The sequence below is a fragment of the Tenrec ecaudatus genome, chromosome 1 (genome assembly GCF_050624435.1).
Source record: "Tenrec ecaudatus isolate mTenEca1 chromosome 1, mTenEca1.hap1, whole genome shotgun sequence".
In the NCBI taxonomy this organism is placed as follows: domain Eukaryota; kingdom Metazoa; phylum Chordata; class Mammalia; order Afrosoricida; family Tenrecidae; genus Tenrec; species Tenrec ecaudatus.
Genome location: NC_134530.1, coordinates 165,603,161 through 165,623,085, shown reverse-complemented (window position 1 = coordinate 165,623,085; position 19,925 = coordinate 165,603,161). Strand labels below are relative to the sequence as shown.

General features: G+C 38.7%; 1 protein-coding gene across 6 annotated transcripts in view; it reads left to right on the top strand.

The window, feature by feature from the left end:
• The window catches only part of GON4L (gon-4 like), an 84,513-nt gene that overhangs the window by 9,255 nt on the left and 55,333 nt on the right, over positions 1–19,925 (top strand). For 5 of the 6 annotated variants that reach the window (XM_075562959.1, XM_075562948.1, XM_075562941.1 and 2 more), the window contains exons 3-6: positions 10,394–10,585; positions 17,180–17,373; positions 18,073–18,147; positions 18,342–18,392. In XM_075562959.1, coding sequence (XP_075419074.1) covers positions 10,394–10,585; positions 17,180–17,373; positions 18,073–18,147; positions 18,342–18,392 — 512 coding nt within the window. The remainder of the gene's footprint in view (positions 1–10,393; positions 10,586–17,179; positions 17,374–18,072; positions 18,148–18,341; positions 18,393–19,925) is intronic. The other variant, XM_075562968.1, reaches the window with a different exon arrangement.

Here is a 19,925-nt window from a genome sequence, read left to right as displayed (position 1 = left end):
CATGTTTCGCTTGAGAGGATAAGCTTTAGGAATGATAGAAGAACTGTCATCTTCAAATAGGCAGATTCCTGATGGTGAAATGGGATAGTGGCTTTCAGACAGATGGAGACAATTTATTATTTATTTTCAAAGAGAATTTTCAATAGTAGCCTCCTAAACTTCTCTGTGTAAAGACTCCAGAAAAGTATTCATGTAGAATTATCAAAGCCTATTGTAACATTTAGCTTTTGGTTTCAGTAAGCCATTTCAATAATCTATAAAGTATATTTGGTGTCTGATCTCATGTTTCTTATCATACTTGAAAATGGCATGGAAATCCTTTGTTCTGATTTTGGTTTAAAAAAATGTGGTTTCTGTATCCATGTCATGTTTAAAAGCAGAAAACAGCTCTAACTACAGAAAGCTTATAGTGTTATTGGGAAGAAAAAACATTTCCATTAACCATTTTGAAATCGTATAAGAGACTGTGTTATGTGTTTTGCGTGCTAGACTGTGTTCAGATGGAAATGTAGTTTTAGTAGATGTTTTAGAATTAAAACTTGAGTGAAGAAGGCTGACGGTGCCCGGCTATCAAAAGATACAGCGTCTGGGGTCTTAAAGGCTTGAAGGTAAACAAGCAGCCATGTAGCTGAGATGCAACTGAGCCCACATGGAAGAAGTACACCAGACTGTGATCACGAGGTGTCGATAGGATCAGGTATCAGTCATCAAAGAACAAAAAAAATCATATTGTGAATGGGGGAGTGCAGAGTTGCGACCCAAAGCCCATCTGTAGGTAACTGGACATCCCTTTACAGAAGGGTCTCGGGGAGGAGATGAGCCAGTTAGGGTGCAGTAGAGCACTGATGAAACAAACAACTTTCCTCCAGTTCTTGAATGCTTCCTCCACCCCCTCTCCCCCCACTATCATGATACCAATTCTACATTACACATCAGCTAGACCAGAGGATGCACACTGGTACAGATAGGAACCAGAAACACAGGGAATCCAGTTCATCTACACCCCTCAGAACCAATAATGAGAGTAGTGATATCAGGAGGGTAAGGGAAAGGTGGGAGGAGAAAGGGAGAATCGATTATAATGATCTATATATAACCCCTCCCAGGGGGATGAACAACAGAAAAGTGGATGAAGGGAGACATTGGTCAGTGTAAGACATGAAAAAGTCATAACTTATAAATTATCAAGGACTTGTGAGGGAGGGAGGTTGAGAGAGGGAGGAGAAAAAATAAGTTGAAAACAAGGGATCAAGTAGAAAGAAAATGTTTTGAAAATGATGGCAACAAATGTGTTTGACACAATGAATGGATGTCTGGATTGTGATGAGTTGTACAAACTTCCAATAAAATGATTATAAAAGGAATTAGAGCTTGAAGGAATGGCTGGATTTGATAGGCAAGGCAGTAGATCATCTCTTGCAAACATGCAGTAAAGTGGTTTTGTATTTGTGTAGGACACTAGTAGAACTTCGAGCAGAAAGGATGGATCCAGATTACAGAGAAACTTATTATCCCCGTAAAACTTTATAAAGGATTAGCCTAGGATGCTGGCATTAAGGATAAAGAATCCAGGGTCTACTATAGAGACATTAAAATTATTAATATTGCTTTAGGACTGGTAACAATCCAGGTTGGATTAAAAATCCTCACTGCCATCGAGTCAATGCTGACTTATAGCATCCTTTCAGGACAGCCCTGTGGCTTTCCCAGACTATAATCTCTGCTGGAAAGGCCCCATCTTTCTCTGGCGAGTGGCTGGATTTTTGAACGGCTAAACTTTCAGATTGAAGCCCAACTTGAAATCACTGCACAGCCAAGGCTCCAAGATTGGATTGGGGGAATATTTAGCAAACATGAGGAAGAGCAGGATTTGAGGGGCTGAAAATGAGTGTCTACTTGGAAGAGTGGCATATGAGGTAACAGTGGGACCATCAAGCAAAAACAGAAGTCTGAGATGGACGTTTGGTAGAAGATACAGTCCGTGTATTTGTCATGATTCTCTCTCGAAAGGAATACGGAGGGAGAGGAGCACAGAGTGGAGATAATGTTGGGTGAGGAAGAGGTTAGAGAGGGGACAACTGGAAAATAGAAGCTGAAGGAGGGAGGAGCGTTTTATGAAAACTATGCTTTAAAGTATAGTGAAAAAGAGATGAGCATGATGCCAAGGAAAAGGTTACGTTTGCATATTATTAGACTGTTTGAGGTTGGGTTCAGGAGCGTTTTGGAGAAAAAACTGTGTTGATGATAGTAAAGGAGGAAGGAGGCAAAGAAAGCACCATTGGTAGCTTTTGCAGTGGAGGAATATGGAATAGCTCCAGAGGGAAGCAAAATAATTGAATTTTTATATTTTCAAGAAGCATCGTTTTTGTGACATGACAAAGAATGGAGGAAAATTTAATATTAAAATCCTAGTGAAGATATGGATAAATAAGTATGGGTTCAAAGTCACTCAGCTTTTGAGAGGTAGAATCAAGACATTTTTAATAGTCCATTTATAGATGCCCAAGTGTAGACTATTTATTGTTTAGAGTTATCTGTGATACCACTGGCTAATGGGATATTGATTCTCTACCATTGTACATTAATTTACTGTATATACAATAAAAGCATATTATGAAGACCTAGAATTCACCTCCAGAGCTTTGGTGGTTCATAATGTTCAGTGTATTAACTGTTGGTAGTTCAAATCCATTAGCTGCTCTAGGGGTCAAAAATGTGGAAATTTGCTTCTATAAAAATGTATGGCTCGGGGGAGAGGGAGGGGGAAAATTAAAAAGAACTGATCCCAAGGACTCAATGGAAAGTAAATGTCTAGAAAAGAACAACGGAATATATGTACTAATATGTCGAATACAATTGATGTATGGATTGTAATAAGAGCTATAATAAAATAATAAATCTTAAAATAAAATAATAAAATAAAATAATCTTAAAAAAAGACTTATAGCTTTGAAAATATTATGGAGCAGTTCTACTCTGTCCTATAGAGTTGCTATGAGTTGGCATCACTTTGACAGCATTCAGAATTAATGGAATCCACTACTGTTTCTGCTGGTTAGAAATGTGATACATATGCAAAACTGGAAGGGAACAAGAAAGAAGATTGAAAAGTACATTTTGTAGAAGATTGAAAAGTTTAAAGGTGAAGGAATAAGTGGACGGAAAAAAAAAACCCCAAAATTTAAAGGCGAAACTAAAAATCACTAAGTCTTATTAGAGTAATTATTAATGCATGTTTTTTATTTTAATTTTAAGTATTCTAATTTTGAAAGCAGTATATAATTCATTGTAGAAAAAATTGCAAAACAAAATCAACTGAGTTATTGACATATTAGCATTTTGTTATGACTGACATATGAGGGTTTTTTAAAAAAAGTTAGTGGAAAATGGAATTAAAAGGTAATACAATATTTCCCATGAACTTTTTGAAGTCTCCTGCTGTTGCTATAATTCTGGCGTGCAGGTGCTAGTGAACTACTTGTCTGTATGGGTTTTTGTGGGAGAAAGATGTGGCTTTCTGCTCCCATAAAGATTCATAACCTGAGAAATCCAATATCGTTTTGCTGAGTTGGAATTGACTCAGTGGCAGTGTTTCTTTTTTTATTAAATTTTATTAGGGGATCATACAACTCTTATCACAATCCATAAATTCATAGATTGTGTAAGCACATTTATACTTTCGTTGCCCTCAACATTCTCAAAACATTTGCTCTTCACTTAAGCCCTTGGCATCAGCTCCTCATTTTCCCCCTCCCTCCCTGCTCCTCCCTCCCTCATGAACCCTTGATAATTTATAAATTGTCATATCTTGCATAGCACGACGTCTCCCTTCACCCTCTTTTCTGTTGTCCATACCGCCGGGAAGGAGGTTATATGTAGACCCTTGTAATCAGTTCCCCCTTTCCACCCCACCCTCCCAGTATCCCCACTCACACCACTGGTCCTGAAGGGATCATCCACCCTGGGTTCCCTGTGTTTCCAATTCCTATCTGTACCAGTGTACATCCACTGGTCTAGCCAGATTTGTAAGGTAAAATTGAGATCATGATAGTGGGGCCCACGAGGAGTGGACGGAAGGAACCATTTAGGAACTAGAGGAAAGTTGTATGTTTCATTGTTGCTACAGTGCACCCTGACTGGCTCGTCTCCTCCCCATGACCATTCTGTAAGGAGTGTCCATTTGCCTACAGTTGGACTTTGGGTCTCTACTCCGCATCACCCCTCTCATTCACAATGATAAGATTTTTTGTTCTGATGATGCCTGATACCTGACCCCTTCGACACTTCCTGATCACACAGGCTGGTGTGCTTCTTCCATGTGGGCTCTGTTGCTTCTGAGCTACATGGCTGCTTGTTTACCTTCAAGCCTTTAAGACCCCAGATGCTATATCTTGTGATAGCCGGGCACCATCATCTTTCTTCATCACATTTGCTTATACACCCATTTGTCTTCAGCGATTGTCTTGGGGAGGTGAGCACACAATGATATGACTTTTGTTCTTTGATGCCTGATAACTGATCTCTTCGGCACTTGTGATCACATAGGCTGGTGTGTTTCTTCCATGTGGTTTTTGTTGCTTCTCAGCTAGATGGCCACTTGTTTATCAAGCCTTTAAGATCCCAGATGCTGTATCTTTTGATAGCCGGCACCATCAGCTTTCTTCACCACATTTGCTTATGCATCCTCTTTGTCTTCAGCGATTGTGTTGGGAAGGTGAGCATCATAGAATTCCAGTTTAATAGAACAAAGTATTCTTGCATTGAGGGAGTACTTGAGTGGAGGCCCAATGTCCATCTGCTACCTTAATATTAAACCTATACATATATGCACATAGATCTATTTCCCCATCCTCATATATAAATGTATTTGCATATGTACATGCCTTTCTTTAGACCTCTATAAATGCCCTTTGCCTCCTAGCTCTTTCCTCTATTTCCTTTGAGTTTCCTCTTGTCCCACTATCATGCTCAGCCTTCATTTGGGTCTCAGTAATTCCTCTTGGTTACATTTCCTTTGCTCACATCCCACCAGGCCTCCTACCTCCTCTCCACTGATTTGGATTGCTTGTTGTTTCCTTGTCCCTGGGTTTGTTAACAGCACTTCCTTTCCCCTCATTTCTTCCTCTCCCATATCCTCCCGGAACTGTTGGTCCTGTTGCCTTCTCTAGATTGTTCATTCAGCCTGTCTTATTTAGACAGACCTGCATAGATAATAACATGCACTAAAACAAGACAGAGCAAAATCAAGCAACAAAAGAAACCACCACCAACAACAACAAGCCAATGACAAAAAACAAAACAAAACATAACAAGAAAGGAAAACTTGTAGTTAGTTCAAGGACTGTTTGTTGGGCTTTAGGAGTGTTTTCTGGTTGAGTCTGATGGGGTGCCAATTCCTGGCCCCAAAGTCTATTTTTGTTATTCCCTTTATTGCTTTGTTCCCCTTGTTGTTCTGTTGCACACCCTTAGTGTTTTGCCTTGATGTGTTGGGATCAGACCTGGCGGAATTCCCACACTGTGTCTCCAGTGTTGTTCCCTGTAGGGCTATAGGTCTGTGAGGGATGTGGTGTCTCATAGTGGGGCCCGCCATAATGATCTTCTCTGTGGATTGGCTGCTCTGAGTGGGAATATTGTCCTGAAGGATTGGTGGGTTAGGATGTGCTCAACACTCTCTTCCTTCCCACTCATTTGCTCCTGAGTGCTCTGATCAGACATGTCCCTCTCCTGCAGCTGCAGATTCAGTGCTGTCCTCTGAAAAAAATTCTTCTGGGGGGAGGGGCAGGTGTTCATGTAGTTGGGATTGGGGCGGCAGTGGTTATTTTTTAGTGATCTTTATTTGAATGGAATTTTTTTCATTTTAAAGTTACATTTATTTACATATCATAATTTTGACTTTTTTTCCTCCTTTGCCTTCTTAAAGTGATTAATTAGCATAGGCAGATTTCAGTTTATGATTAGTTGATTTGTATAGTTCTCAGTTATTTTAATCTTTTTTTTTGGGGGGAGGCAGAACCATCCAGGTTTATTCTCCAGACAGGCAGCATCAGCAGGTACGACAGGCTTCGCTGCAGCACGTACATTCACAAGGCATCATCCAGCAATTATTTTCATCTTATGAAGGTTCCTGTGCTGGTAGTAAACAAGTTACAGATAGGCTATGAATAAAGCTTTTCTTCCTCCTATCTTTTTCTGATCTGCTTTGCTTTCTGATATCTTTCACCATCTAGCACATCAAAAACCTCAAAACTATTACCACTGAGTCATTTCCCATTCATAGTGACCTTATAATTCCTTAGGGGAACAGAAAGCCTAGTCTTTCTACCATGGAGCATCTGGTGAGTTTGAACAACTGATCTTGCAGTTAGTAGCCCAACATATAACCCAGTATGCCACCAGGGCTCCTTAGCCCATCTGTAGATGGAATGAAAGATGAGTGTCCAAGGGCTTCTTGATAAGGTAAATTACCACATATGCTTGTGTATACGCCAAGTTTTTCAGCACATTTTTAATGCTGTTTTTGTGGTAAAATTGGGTGCCTTGGCTGATATTTGTGTCAGCTTATACTCAATTATATACAGTAATTGAGAAGCAGTGTGATTAAGTCAGAGAAAAAAAAGTTCCAGAGAAAAAGTATTTTCTCTATATAAAAAAATGAAAGATGATTTTGTTGTGCAATAGTAACACTGCTTGTAGGAACTTAAAAAAATCATTTAAAAATTGCTACCACAATCAGTTCCAATTTGAACTCCTTGATACCATCTCCCTAAAAAAACTGCATTAGGAAGCAGTTTGTCTTAGCTACTTAGTGTCGTCTCCGAACCCCCCCTCCCCCCCCGAAAAAAAAAACTGCATTAAAAATCATTTTTTAGGAGGGGCTCATACAACTCTTATCACAATCCATACATATATCAATTATGTACATTCATTGCTGTCATCATTCTCAAAACATTTGCTTTCCACTTAAGCCCTTGTCATCAAAAATTACATTTTTTAAAGAATAGTTCCAAATAAAATAGTTTGGGTAGTATAAGAATCCATGTGTACTACAAAAACTCCGCTCTGCCCAGCACAATTCCGTTTTTGGGGGATACCCCCTTGTACTACTCATCCAATCAGAATGTGGAACATAAACTTTACTTAAACTGTATTATGCCAGCTGACTGAGTTGTTCCACGAGACTGGTCTTACCCTTGTAAACCAATCCTGCAAAGTGCTTCATATATGTCTGTTAATGCCCTCTCTTCTATATTGCTTTATTGTTTATGTGAATATGGATGTGTATACTTACACAGATGGATACCTGCATGTAAATATATGTAGTATGTGCCCACCTATATTCTCACACATACATATACCTATACACTGCATGCACACACACACACATGTATCCCACTATTGTTAATGCACAGTTGTGTAAGTCCTAACATTGGCCAAAAATGTCCCTTTTTCCTCATGTACTTTTTAGTGATGTAATTTACCTTGATGTTATATTTCCTATCTCCTAAAATGACAAATGTCTGCCGTGTCAGAGAGTGATCTCCCTCTTTCACTTATCCCAAGTAGCCACCAGTGATCATGGGTTTCAGTATGTATACTCATTCTTACCTTTGTCCAGTGACTCCTACCTTATTTACCCTTTTATGTTTGACCTATTTCACGCCAGCATGATGTTGTCCAGTTTTGTCCACATTACATTTTGAGAGTGCATCGTGATAGCTGCCTAGTAGTCTATGTCTGGGCCACTGAAGTTGTTTTCATCTTTTTGCTCTTTGAATGGTTCTGCCGTGAGCAGAGGTGTGCATATGTCTGATTGTGTCTTTAGTATTAGATCCCTTGAGTATATACCTAGTAGTGGTATTTGAGAAAGCAACATACCATTTTTCTATTATGGATGTACCATTTTACAATCCCAGTCCTACCAGCAGTGGATGATGGTTTCAGTCTCTACACCCATGCCGGCATTTGTTGCTTCCTAATTTTTTTGGTTGTCTGTTCGTTTCATTCAGTGCTGATTTTGTTAGGATGACGTAGAATCTCGTAGTTTTGAGTTGCAATGATTGCAAGCATCTTTCCATTTGTGTTAGCCTCTTGAATGCTTTCTTTGGTGAAATATCTGTTCATGTCATTGACCTCTTTTTTTTTTTGCATCAGGTCCTCCTTTTTTTTTTCCCCTCACTCCCCGCTCCTCCCTCCCTCATGTATCCTTGGTAATTTATACATCGTTATTTTGTCATATCTTGCCCTATCCGGAGTCTCCCTTCCCCCCCTTCTCCGCCGTCTCTCCCCCAGGGAGGAGGTCACATGTGGATCCTTGTAATCAGTTCCCCCTTTCCAACCCACTCACCCTCCACTCTCCCAGCATCGCCCCTCACACCCTTGGTCCTGAAGGTATCATCCACCCTGGATTCCCTGTACCTCCAGCCCTCATATGTACCAGTGTGCAGTGTGCAACCTCTGCCCTATCCAGCCCTGCAAGGTAGAATTCGGATCATGGTAGTTGGGGGGAGGAAGCATCCATGATCTGGGGGAAAGCTGTGTTCTTCATCTTGCACCCTGACTGACCCATCTCCTCTCCTCAACCCCTCTGTGAGGGGATCTCCATTGGCCGACACTTGGGCCTTGGGTCTCCACTCTGCACTTCCCCCTTCATTCAATATGGTGTATATATATATATATATATATATATACATATATATATATATATATACACACACACACACACATATATACATACACACACATATATATACATACACACACATATATATACATATACACACATATATCTTTTTTTTTTTTTTTTTTCCGTTGCACATGACCTCTTTAAAGTGTTAAAAGGCAAGGGTGTTACTTTGAGAACTAGGGTGCGCCTGACTCGGGCCATGGAATTTTTTTTTTTTAATTTTAACAATTTATTGGGGCTCATACAATTCTTTTCACTGTTCATATATATACATACATCAATTGTATAAAGCACATCTGTACAGTCTTTGCCATAACTTTTTTTTTTTTTTTTGCATGATGCCTTATACCTGGTCCCTTTGGCACCTCGTGATCGCACTGGCCAGTGTGCTTCTTCCATGTGGGCTTTTGCTTCTGAGCTAGATGGCCGCTTGTTCACCTTCAAGCCTTTAAGACCCCAGACACTATCTCTTTTGATAGCCGGGCACCATCAGCTTTCTTCACCACATTTACTTGTTCACCCACTTTGGCTCCAGCAGTTGTGTCGGGAGAGTGAGCATCATAGAGTTCCAATTTAATAAAAGAAAGTATTCATGCATTGAGGTAGTGTTTGAGTAGAGGCCCTAGGTCCTTCCGCCACCTTAATACTTAACCTATAAATATAGACACATAGATCTATTTCCCCATCCTCCTATATATATTTGCATGTACATGTCTTTGTCTAGACCTCCGTAAATGCCCTTTGACTCCCAGCTCTTTCCTCCATCTCCCTTGCCTTTCCTCCTGCCCTACTACCATGCTCCGTCCCCACCTGGGCTAGAGTATACCTCTTCTCTAAGCAACCTTACTCTTGATCATTTCCCACCAGGCCTGCCACTCCCCCCTCTCTACCATTTTGGGATTGACCTTTTTTAACTGGATTTTTTTCTTGTTGAAATTCTCTTCATATTTTAGAAATTAGACCCTTATCAGATATGTTTTTCCAAACTTTCCCCCCCCAAGGTATAGGCTCTCGTTACTCTTTTATAAAGTCTTCTGATGAGCTTAATAAGTGTTTAATTTCTAGTAAATTCCAGTGATCTGATCTTACTCTGATGGTTGTGCATTGACTTGTATTTGATCCATTTTAAGTTAGTTCTCTTTGGGCCCTGTTTCATTTTTCTGTGTGTGAATATCCAATTTTGTTAGCACCATTTATTAAAGAGATTGCTTTTCCTACATTTAATGGATTTCGACCTCTTGTTGGCTATCTGTTGCCCATAGATGGATTTACTTCCAAGTTCTCAATTGTATTCCATTGGTTAATGTGTCTGTCAGTACCAGGCCATTTTGATTACTATGACTGTATAATATTTTTTGAGATTAAGGAAGGACACTGTCTTTATTAGTTTTTAATTTGTTGATTAATTTTTATTTTGGGAAACTGCACAAAAACACTCACCAATTCCACAATTTCTATATAATTCAGTGATAATAATTATATTCTTCATATTGTAAAATCATCTTTTTTCCTTTTTCAAATAATCTCACCACCATTAACTTAAAACCCGCCAAGGACACTGATTTTAGTAGAGGGGAATGCCTGTAAGGAAATGTATAATTCATGCATGGCGTTACCTTACTAAATAGGACTTTTTAACAAGATGGTGATTTTGACAACATATTATGGTTGAATGGACAAAGCATGGGACAATATTTTTCATTTTTCCAGGAAAATCTCAAATGCATTCTGAAGGCGAGATACCGTCACCGCCGCTGGGAACCCACCCTGCAAAAGCAGGGGCCCAGCCTAGGAAATCTCCCCAACCAGGAGCCTCTGACTCTGCTCAAGAAAAGCCTCCCAAGACTCTCGCACACCAAGCTGAGGACGAGCGAGAGGATGGTGGACTCTTCATTCCAATGGGTAGGCTTTCTTTGTACTCTTATCTTTTTAATACTTAAAAAAGAAAATAAAACTTTTTTGAAGTAGAATATACAGAAAACCACTAATTTGAAGTATACAGTTCATGGAAGTTTCATAAGTGGAAGATACTTAGGCATCGGCAGATGAAGAAACAAAACATTACAGTACTCCAGAAGTCACTTTGCATTGCATTTCACTTATTATCTAACTCACCCGAGTCATCACTGTCCTGACTGCTAGCAGCAGGCTGCTTCACCTGCTTTTTATTTCATTTGATAGAGTCATATGTATGCTCTTTTGTGACTTGCTTTTTGAATTAACCTTGTATTCGATTTATCCATATTGTTGTATGTAGTGATAGATTGTTCCTGTCTGTTCCTGAGTATAGTCCATTGCTTAACTAGTCTCAATCTTCGTGTTTCACTCAACTCTTCATGGACATTTTGATGGTTCCCCGCTGTGTCCTGCTCTGAAAGGGTTAGTGCTGCTAGCATTCTGCTCCACCTCATGGTTAACATGTGTACTAAATTCATAGGGTTAGGCCTCAAAATTAAAATAGAATCATTTGAAATACAACACATACAGAAAAGCACATGGACACTTCTCTAAAATTTAACAAGTGCATTTTAACAGATTAAGGCAGTTTCCTTTTCCTAGTTTTCTGAGAGTTTTACCATATATTGAGTTTTGTTAAATGCTTTTTTTCCCTGTTCATATGTGGTAAACTACATTGATTTTGTTTTAATGTCAGATTTATTGAAGCATATTTTACATCCAATAAAATGTATCCAATTAGTTTTTTTAAATCGTTTTATTAGGGGCTCATACAACTCTTACCACAAACCATACATACATTAATTGTGTGAAGCACATTTGTACATTCATTGCCCTCATCATTCTCAAAACATTTGCTCTCCCCTAAGAAAATGTTCTAAAATTGAATGTACAACTCTTGATATGATTGAACTATTGAATTGTGATATATGGATTATGTCCCAATAAAACTGATTTATTTTTAATGTATATTTCCATGTAACTAGCACTACAATCAAGATGTAAAACATTTCGGTCACTCAAAGGTTCTATCATGGCCTTTGCAGCCCTCTCTCCTCAGCCCTTAGCAACCACTGACCTCATGTCTGCGCCTATAGTTTTGCCCTTTTTGTACAGTTCTGTAGGTGGAATAGTTTTTTCACATCTGGTTTCTTTGGCTTCACACACTGTTCCTGAAATTTCTTTTTTTCCCCATTTTTTGGGAAATTTTTATCTATAGAATAGTATTCTCTATAAAATATAGCGTAGATACATCACAATTTGTTTATTTATCCACTAGTTGATACACATTTGGGTTATTTCCTCTCTTTAGCTATTATAATAAAGATTCTATAAACATTCACACATAGGTTTTTGATAGAAGTTTTCATTTCTCTTGTGTGGTTATTTAATGGTGGGATTTCTGAGTCATATGGTAAATGTATGTTTAACTTTATAGGAAATTTGCTAAGCTGTTTTCTATAGTGATTATACTATTTTACATCCCTATTAATCATCTGTAAGAGTTCTAGGTACAGTGGGACAAGAGCAAAGTCAAAGGAAATAGAGCAAAGAGCTAGGAGGCAAAGGGCATTTATAAAGGTCTAAATAGAGGCATGTACATATGCAAATATATATGAGGATGGGGAAATAGATCTATGTGCATATATTTATAGGTTTAGTATTAAGGTAGCAGAAGGACATTGGGCCTCCACTCATGTACTCCCTCAATGCATAAATACTTTCTTCTATTAAATTGGCATTTTATAATGCTCACCTTCCGGACACAACCACTGAAGACAAAACGGGTGAATAAACAAATGTGAAGAAAGCTGATGGTGGCCGGCTTTCAAAAGATATAGGCTTGAAGTTAAACAAGTGGCCATCTAGCTCAGAAGCAACAAAGCCCATGTGGAAGCAGTACACCAGCCTGTGCGATCACGAGGTATCGAAGGGATCAGATATCAGGCATCATCAGAACAAAAAATGCTATAATTGTGAATGAGGCGGGGAGTGCAGAGTGGAGACCCAAAGCCCATTTGTCGGCCACTGGACATCCCCTTACAGAAGGGTAACGGGGAGGAGACCAGTCAGTCAGGGTACATGTAGCAACGATGTAACATACAACTTTCCTCTAGTTCCTAAATGCTTCCTCTTCCCCCACTATCATGATCCTAATTCTACCTTACAAATATGGCTAGACCACAGGATGTACACTGGTACAGATAGCAACTGGAAACACAGGGATTCCAGGGTGGATGATCCCTTCAGGACCAGTGGTGTGAGTGGTGATACTGGGAGGGTGGCGGGAGGTTTGGTTGAAAGGGGGAACCTATTACAAGAATCTACATGTGACCTACTCCCTGGGGGACAGACAACAGAAAAGTGGGTGAAGGGAGATGTCGGACAGGGAAAGATATGACATAATTTAAATTATCAAGGGTTCATGAGGGAAGGGGAAGCGGGTAGAGAGGGGAAAATGAGCTGATGCCAACAAGACACAACAAGAAAGGAAAGCTTGTAGTTAGTTCAAGGACTGTTTGTTGGCCTTTAGGAGTGTTTTCCTGTCGATTCTGATGGGGTGCCAAGCCCTGGCCCCAAAGTCTATTTTTATTTTTCTCTGGGGACCACCTTGCTCAGTTCTGTTGCACGCCCTTAGTGTTTGCCTCAGTGTGGTGGGATCAGATCGGAGCAATTTCCACAGTGTGTCTCCAGTATTGTCCCCTGTAGGGCTATGGGTCAGTGAGGGATATGGTGTCTCATAGTCGGGCCGGTCATATGATATGATTTTCTCTGGATTGCCTGCTCTGAGCGGGAATATTGTCCTGAAGGCTTGTTGGGCCAGGATGTGTTCCACTCTCTCTTCCTCCCCAGTCATTTGCTCCTGAGTGCTCTGATCAGACATGGCCCTCTCCTGTAGCTGCAGATTCAGTGCTGTCCTCTGAAATAAATTCTTCTGGGGGGAGGGGCAGCTGTCCACATAGTTGGGATTGTGGCCTGCCCCTCAGACATCTCCACTGGTTCCCTACTCCACACTGGCATGTTGCATTCACATCTTGGAGCACCGGGTTAAAGTCTGATCCCTCTTTCCCTGTGGAGATATAAACAATACCCTCCCCTTGGGGGGTGGTTAGTGCCCTGTGCCCCCGCTACCCATTTCTTTTTTATTTCAACCCACTGCTCCAAGATGTGAATATTTTCTTTTTCACCACTTTCCTTATTGTCATGTTATTGAAGGAAAAATCAGATTTTAGTTCTAATTTTTTTGAGTCTAATCTTCATAAGGTAACTTTCTTTTATAATGAAAATATTTCTTGTACAATAGATTGCTTGCAATCAGTAGTGTTCTATTTAAAACCTAACAATGAATTTGTTTTAAAATAGAGTACAATACAATTCAGTTATCTGTCTTCTTTGTATTGCATATATAATATGTTGACATTTGAATGTATTGGTATTTGTTATATATGCAAATTTCCTTAAAAACTTAGCATCAAAATCAGAGGAGAAATATATTTGATATAATTTAGACATTCATATAAATAAAGATGGTTTAATTCCATAGGGATAATTTTGATTCCACATTTATGATATCACAGTTTTAAATGGAATTATGCTAATCCTAATGATTTTTCTGTGAGAAGATGTGTGCTGTGAATTCCATTGTTGCCATTTTAATTCTTTACTAGCATTTCACACTTGTTAATTATGTATATAAAATTTTATTGTAATTTTTATTGGAGTTTAAAGTTTATATGTTAAAGTAGTGGTATTCAGAGTTTCTACTCTGAATTATTTGTTACTCTTTCAAAACATGATAATTCTTGAAAACTGAGAGTAAAACTTTAGAAATTTTATAGCAATTTGATGTTATTGACCCATTTTTAATTTTAAAAAGTGTGAGTTGGCAATGGATTGGCAAAATAAACCTTCACTACAACTAATTTGAGAAGTACTGTTTTAAAAACCATTTATCTTCTCATATTCTAGCCATGTAAAATTTTACTAATATTAGCTTTTTTATCTCTAGCTTCCTTTTTTTGGCCTTCATTTGTGTGGGTTTTTGTTCTCACAGGGCAAATTTTATAGGTTTAAATTTTGTAAAGATTTAATTTTTTTGCAATAAATTTTTTCCTATTTAAAAATAAATTTATTGTGCTAATATATATATCACAAAAGCTTTGCCATTTTAACCTGCACTAAATTCTAGCTAATAGCAATGAGAAATAGTATTAATAATTTATATTTATTGTCTTTCCTGTCACACTTTTTCCTGGACCAGTTTTGGCTATTAGCAAGATAAAATATAAAGCTGAAGCACACCTTCTCAGGTGTCAGTAATCATGTTTTGTTGTGACCTATCAAGTCATTGTTAATGTAGTAACGTCTGCAGGGAAAGGTGAATGGCAGAGCCAGTAATAGCTGGCCAGACTTGTCTACTTCAGAAAGGATGCAAAAGTTAAGAGAGGAGAAGAGGGAGAGCAAGTTGAGATGATCTAAGAAGGCTTTGGAAATTGTGGGGAAAATGGTAATTGAGATTAGCAACTGTTAGGTAAAGAACTTCAGGGAAAGAAATGTGTGAAGAGGGTATTTAGAACGTTTTGCTGTGTGGTTTGCTATTTTATTTTCCTTTTTTCCTGCTTGCCCCAAAGTCCTTTTTATAAAATAAATAAGTTTCTTTATAATGACTTATAATCATTTTAGGGGGATTTATTGGAGTTTTAGTTTTCTTTCTGTCTTACCCACCTCTGTGGGATAAACATTAAGACTACCCTTTTTTGTTTAGTTTACAAAAATATAAGATTTGTATGTTTGAAATTTGCGCCCCCCCTTCTTTGTAATCATTATTAGGAGAATTTCTTTGTCATTCAAAATTCTTTCTAGTGGGGGTGGCATGGGGTAAAAGGGAGACGATATCAAGGAGTCCAGGAAGAAAAAGAGTGTTTGGAAACTGATTGTGGTAGTAATTGTGCAATACTGCTTGACGTGATTGAATTATGGAATGATATGATTATATGTCCAATAATAATAAAATAAATTTAAAAGATTCTTTTTAGACATTTTTTGGAATCTCCTTGCTAAAAAAGACTTTTTAATGTCTCATTTGTAGTCCATTGTATGAATACATCAGTAATCACTTAACCATTCCTTTTGTTGAACATTTAGATATTTTCATATGTTTGCTGAAATAATATGATGAATATCATACCAGTCTTTGCATGTGTCATTATTTTCTAAAAAATCATTATTTGGTTGAAACTTGTGAACATTGTTGTCAAACTCTTGCTATATGCTTGCAGAACTGATTGCTTCAAGTTTTGTCTTTAATCATTTTAGCGGAGCTCTTCCAGGTGTTAATTTCAGTCACGTCAAGCAGTATTGTGCAGTTGCTACCACCGTCCACTTCCAAACATTGTCTTTGCACTCCTTGATATCCGCTTCTCTTTAACCCCTCCCTCCCCTGTTTAAGGTATCAGTGACTGTTCACTGACTTAATACGCTGCTGAGGAGCAAGCATCTTAAAGGCTATACAGTCGTTTGAAGTAGAGAAGGTCCTCTTGATACTGTCCAGCGTCTCTGACCCTTATTGTCAGAACAGAAGTAGCTGCGATGAAAGAACTTTATGTTGATGTTTTATGAGGATCTATTCCAGGTCTTACCAAATTCTGATGGTCAAAATGTTCCTTTTGTCCAGTTATCTACATGTGTGCTCCGTTATTTTAGGGTGGCAGGTTAGCAACCCCTTGCAGTCTAGTTGATGCTGCGTAATGGTGACCCCTGCGTGTCAGAGCAGGACTGTATTCAGTAGGGTTTTCAATGACTGAAGGGTTTTCAGTGATTGATTTTTCGGAAGTAGATTGGCAGGCCTTTTTCTGAGGAACCTCAGGAAAAGGTGTGAAACGTCAGTTTGATATTTAGGAGTAGTTGGAGTGGAAACCTCCAACTTTTAGTTAGCGGAAGAGCATGTTACTGTTTGTATCATACTTTGTCCCCCTTTTTTTAATAGTTGAGAGAATAAATTCTTTATTTTTGGTTGGTTCCTTTTTCTCTACACTGAGTAATATAATAAAGATAAATTACATTTATATTCTACTTTTTGGGTATAAAACACTTTGTGTATATTATTCTATTTAATCTTCATGAAATTCCTGATGAACAGATATCCATATTTTACCAAAGGAAAAATGACTATTACTAAGTGGAACTTGGAATACAGGCCCTGGGCTTGTGACGTTATATCTGGACTCTTAGAGTGATGATAACACTCCAGATTTTAGAGCTGGAGTGGTTGACTTCCAAACATAACTCTCACTATTTTATGGGGTTGTGTGAGGGGTTCAGTGAAGTAGTATGCATAAAGCTCACAGAAGAGCTCCTGGCATACAATATGAGCGGTTCCTGCTGCTAGTAGTACTGTGACATCTTCACCGTCACCACTGCTTTCATCACACTTGTCATTGGTTTCTAGGAAGCTTGGTTTCCTGTTAATGGTGTCTGTCTGGGCTAAATGATTGGGCAGCTGTTTGGGAGATCCTGACGATGCTCTTGGTGTATTTGCAGAAGAACAAGACAATGAAGAAAGTGAGAAAAAACGAAAAAAGAAAAAGGGTACCAAGAGGAAACGAGATGGAAGAGGTCAGGAAGAAGGGACTTTGGCTTATGACCCTAAACTGGATAACATGCTTGACCGAACCTTAGAGGATGGCGCCAAACAGCACAACCTAACAGCTGTCAACGTGAGAAACATCCTGCATGTGAGTAGGATGGGGCTGGACAGCTATGTAGTCGGAAGCGACAGTTTCCATGGAAAGCAGATAAAATTATTCAGAAAATCTTGACTCTTGGTACATTAATGATTTATTTGTGGGTTATTGTTGCAGATTGTTTTATATTTCAACGAGGTTTTCTTTCTTTGCACGTAGCACATGTTTGAAAGCTTTGTAGGAAAGCTGATAAACTATTTCTGTTTTCTTCTTCTGCTTTGATTCTTGATTGTAATGTCTAGCAGTTATGTAGATGATAATGTTGACAATAGATTTTTCCTTTTGTGAGTTAAAATGTATGCAAAAATGCCCAGTTAACAATGCACTGTACATGGTACCTATCTAAATACTGTTCTTTGCTATAAAGCAGCACAGCTGTTTGCAGTCTCTGATCACTCATTGTCATACGTCATATGGTTAGTTAGTTACTGGAGTCACTCCTTCAGCAACCCGGTTCGGTTCTATCCTCCTAGTGGCTAGTGAGCGTGGTCTCTGCTGCCTTGTTATTTGATGCGCTTTCTCTGCTTCTATCCAGAGCCTGCTCTTGTCTTAGCTTACACCCAATTTGCAGTGACTGGGATGTCTAGCACTGCTTATCTTCTGCATGTATCTAGCAGAGATACAGAGAGATGAGTGTTGTGTAGATGACAAAACACTTGTTCCATGCAGTGAAATCTCACCTTTCTGCAGGAAGTAATCACAAATGAACATGTGGTAGCGATGATGAAAGCAGCCATCAGCGAGACGGAAGATATGCCAATGTTTGTGAGTACTTGCTCATCACCCTTCTCATGTTAGGGAACAGAGTCACCTGTAAGATGCCTGGTGTAAAACATCAGTTTGATATTTAGAAGTAGTTTTACTGCTGCTAGGAGCAAAGTTAGCATCTCAATCCCCAAGAATCACAAACTCAACTTTATTGTTTCCTTCCCACTATCTCCCCCCACCCCCCCACACAGGAGCCTAAAATGACACGCTCTAAGCTGAAGAAAGTAGTGGAGAAAGGAGGGGTGAGTGCTCTGTTTTGTATTATTGCTTATTTCACTTGGAAAGTAGATTGAATTTCAGGTTGCTTGTAGGCAAAGAGGCATAGGAAATACTTATTGAGGTCTAAGTTTGCCTCTTTAAAGAAATATTTGTAAAATATAAAGAATATATGAAAACATCATGAGTTTTGGGGTTTTTAAAAATAATTTTATTGGAGGCTCATACAACTCTTATCACAATCCATACATCCCTCCCTTGTGTCAAGCACATTTGTACATTTGTTGCCATCATTTTCAAAACATTTCCTTTCTACTTGAGTCCTTGGTATCAGCTTCTTACCCCACCCCCCGCACCCTCCCTCCCTCACCAACCCTTGATAATTTATAAGTTGTCATTATTATTTTGTCATGTCTTACACTGACCTATGTCTCCTACTTTTTGTTGTCCATCCCCCTGGGAGGGGGCTATATGTAGATCCTTGTGATCGGTTCCCCCTAACTCCCCCACCTTGTAACCCTTTTGTGTGTGTATGAGATGGGTGGGGTGTCCAGTTGTCTACAGATGGGCTTCAGAACTAAAAAATTGGGCAAACCAAGATTACAGTTTATGTGGGAGAGCAAGGATCAGAATTTACGTCTGTGCTTCTTAATGCTTAATAAAATGGCTCCAATACTTCCAAATTCTGACTAGCTTTCATGATGGATTTAGAGTAGAGGACCTGATTGGTTCAGAAGCAGAGAAGGGAAGGACTGTGGACCTGACTCCCTTCATTTTTCCCACTGGGTAGTGGGCTTACCTCCACAGAGGGATGGAGACTCCTAACAGTCTTTGTGAAGAAAGAACTAGTGGCTAGTTAAATTTGGTTCATCCAATGGTTTTAGGTGAGTCAAAGTTATGTGGTCAAGAAATTAGATAACTCAATGACATTTTGTTTGCAACACATAAGAGCTCTTAAAAATGTATTTTAGTTTCCCCAACTCTATTGGCAACATTTTTCATAAAGAAAAGTTTAAATATTATTATAGTGAGTCTGAGTTTTTGCCAGATTAAAACTGAAACATTTTACCATATTTGATTGTATTTTTCTGGATCTGTCTATTGTTTTATCCTGTGCTGCTTGAAAATAAGTTGTAGACAATATAGTGCTTCATCCCTAAATCATTCCATAAGAGGTTTTTGTAACTGGCTTTATGGAGGTATAGTTGCGTTGGATTTATATTACTGTAATTGAATTTTTTAAAAGTACTGGTGTGAAAAGGCTACTGTAACCTATAATATCTTAATTAGGCTTGTTTAGTTTTTTGGTTTACAAATAGTTTTTATAACCATTATTCAATGGGAACCAGCAGCTGTGCTATCAAACAAAGAGGAAAGATACTGTTTTATTTCTTTTTTTTTTTTAGATACTGTTTTCTGCTTTTATAGATCGAGCACAGTCTTACCAAGTTCTGGTAACAGCAGCAATACGTTCCTCTATCATTTTGCTTTAACAAGCTCTGAAAAATCTTTGCAAGTCTACTCTTGGGGATAATCAATACCCTTAGTGTCACTGCCCC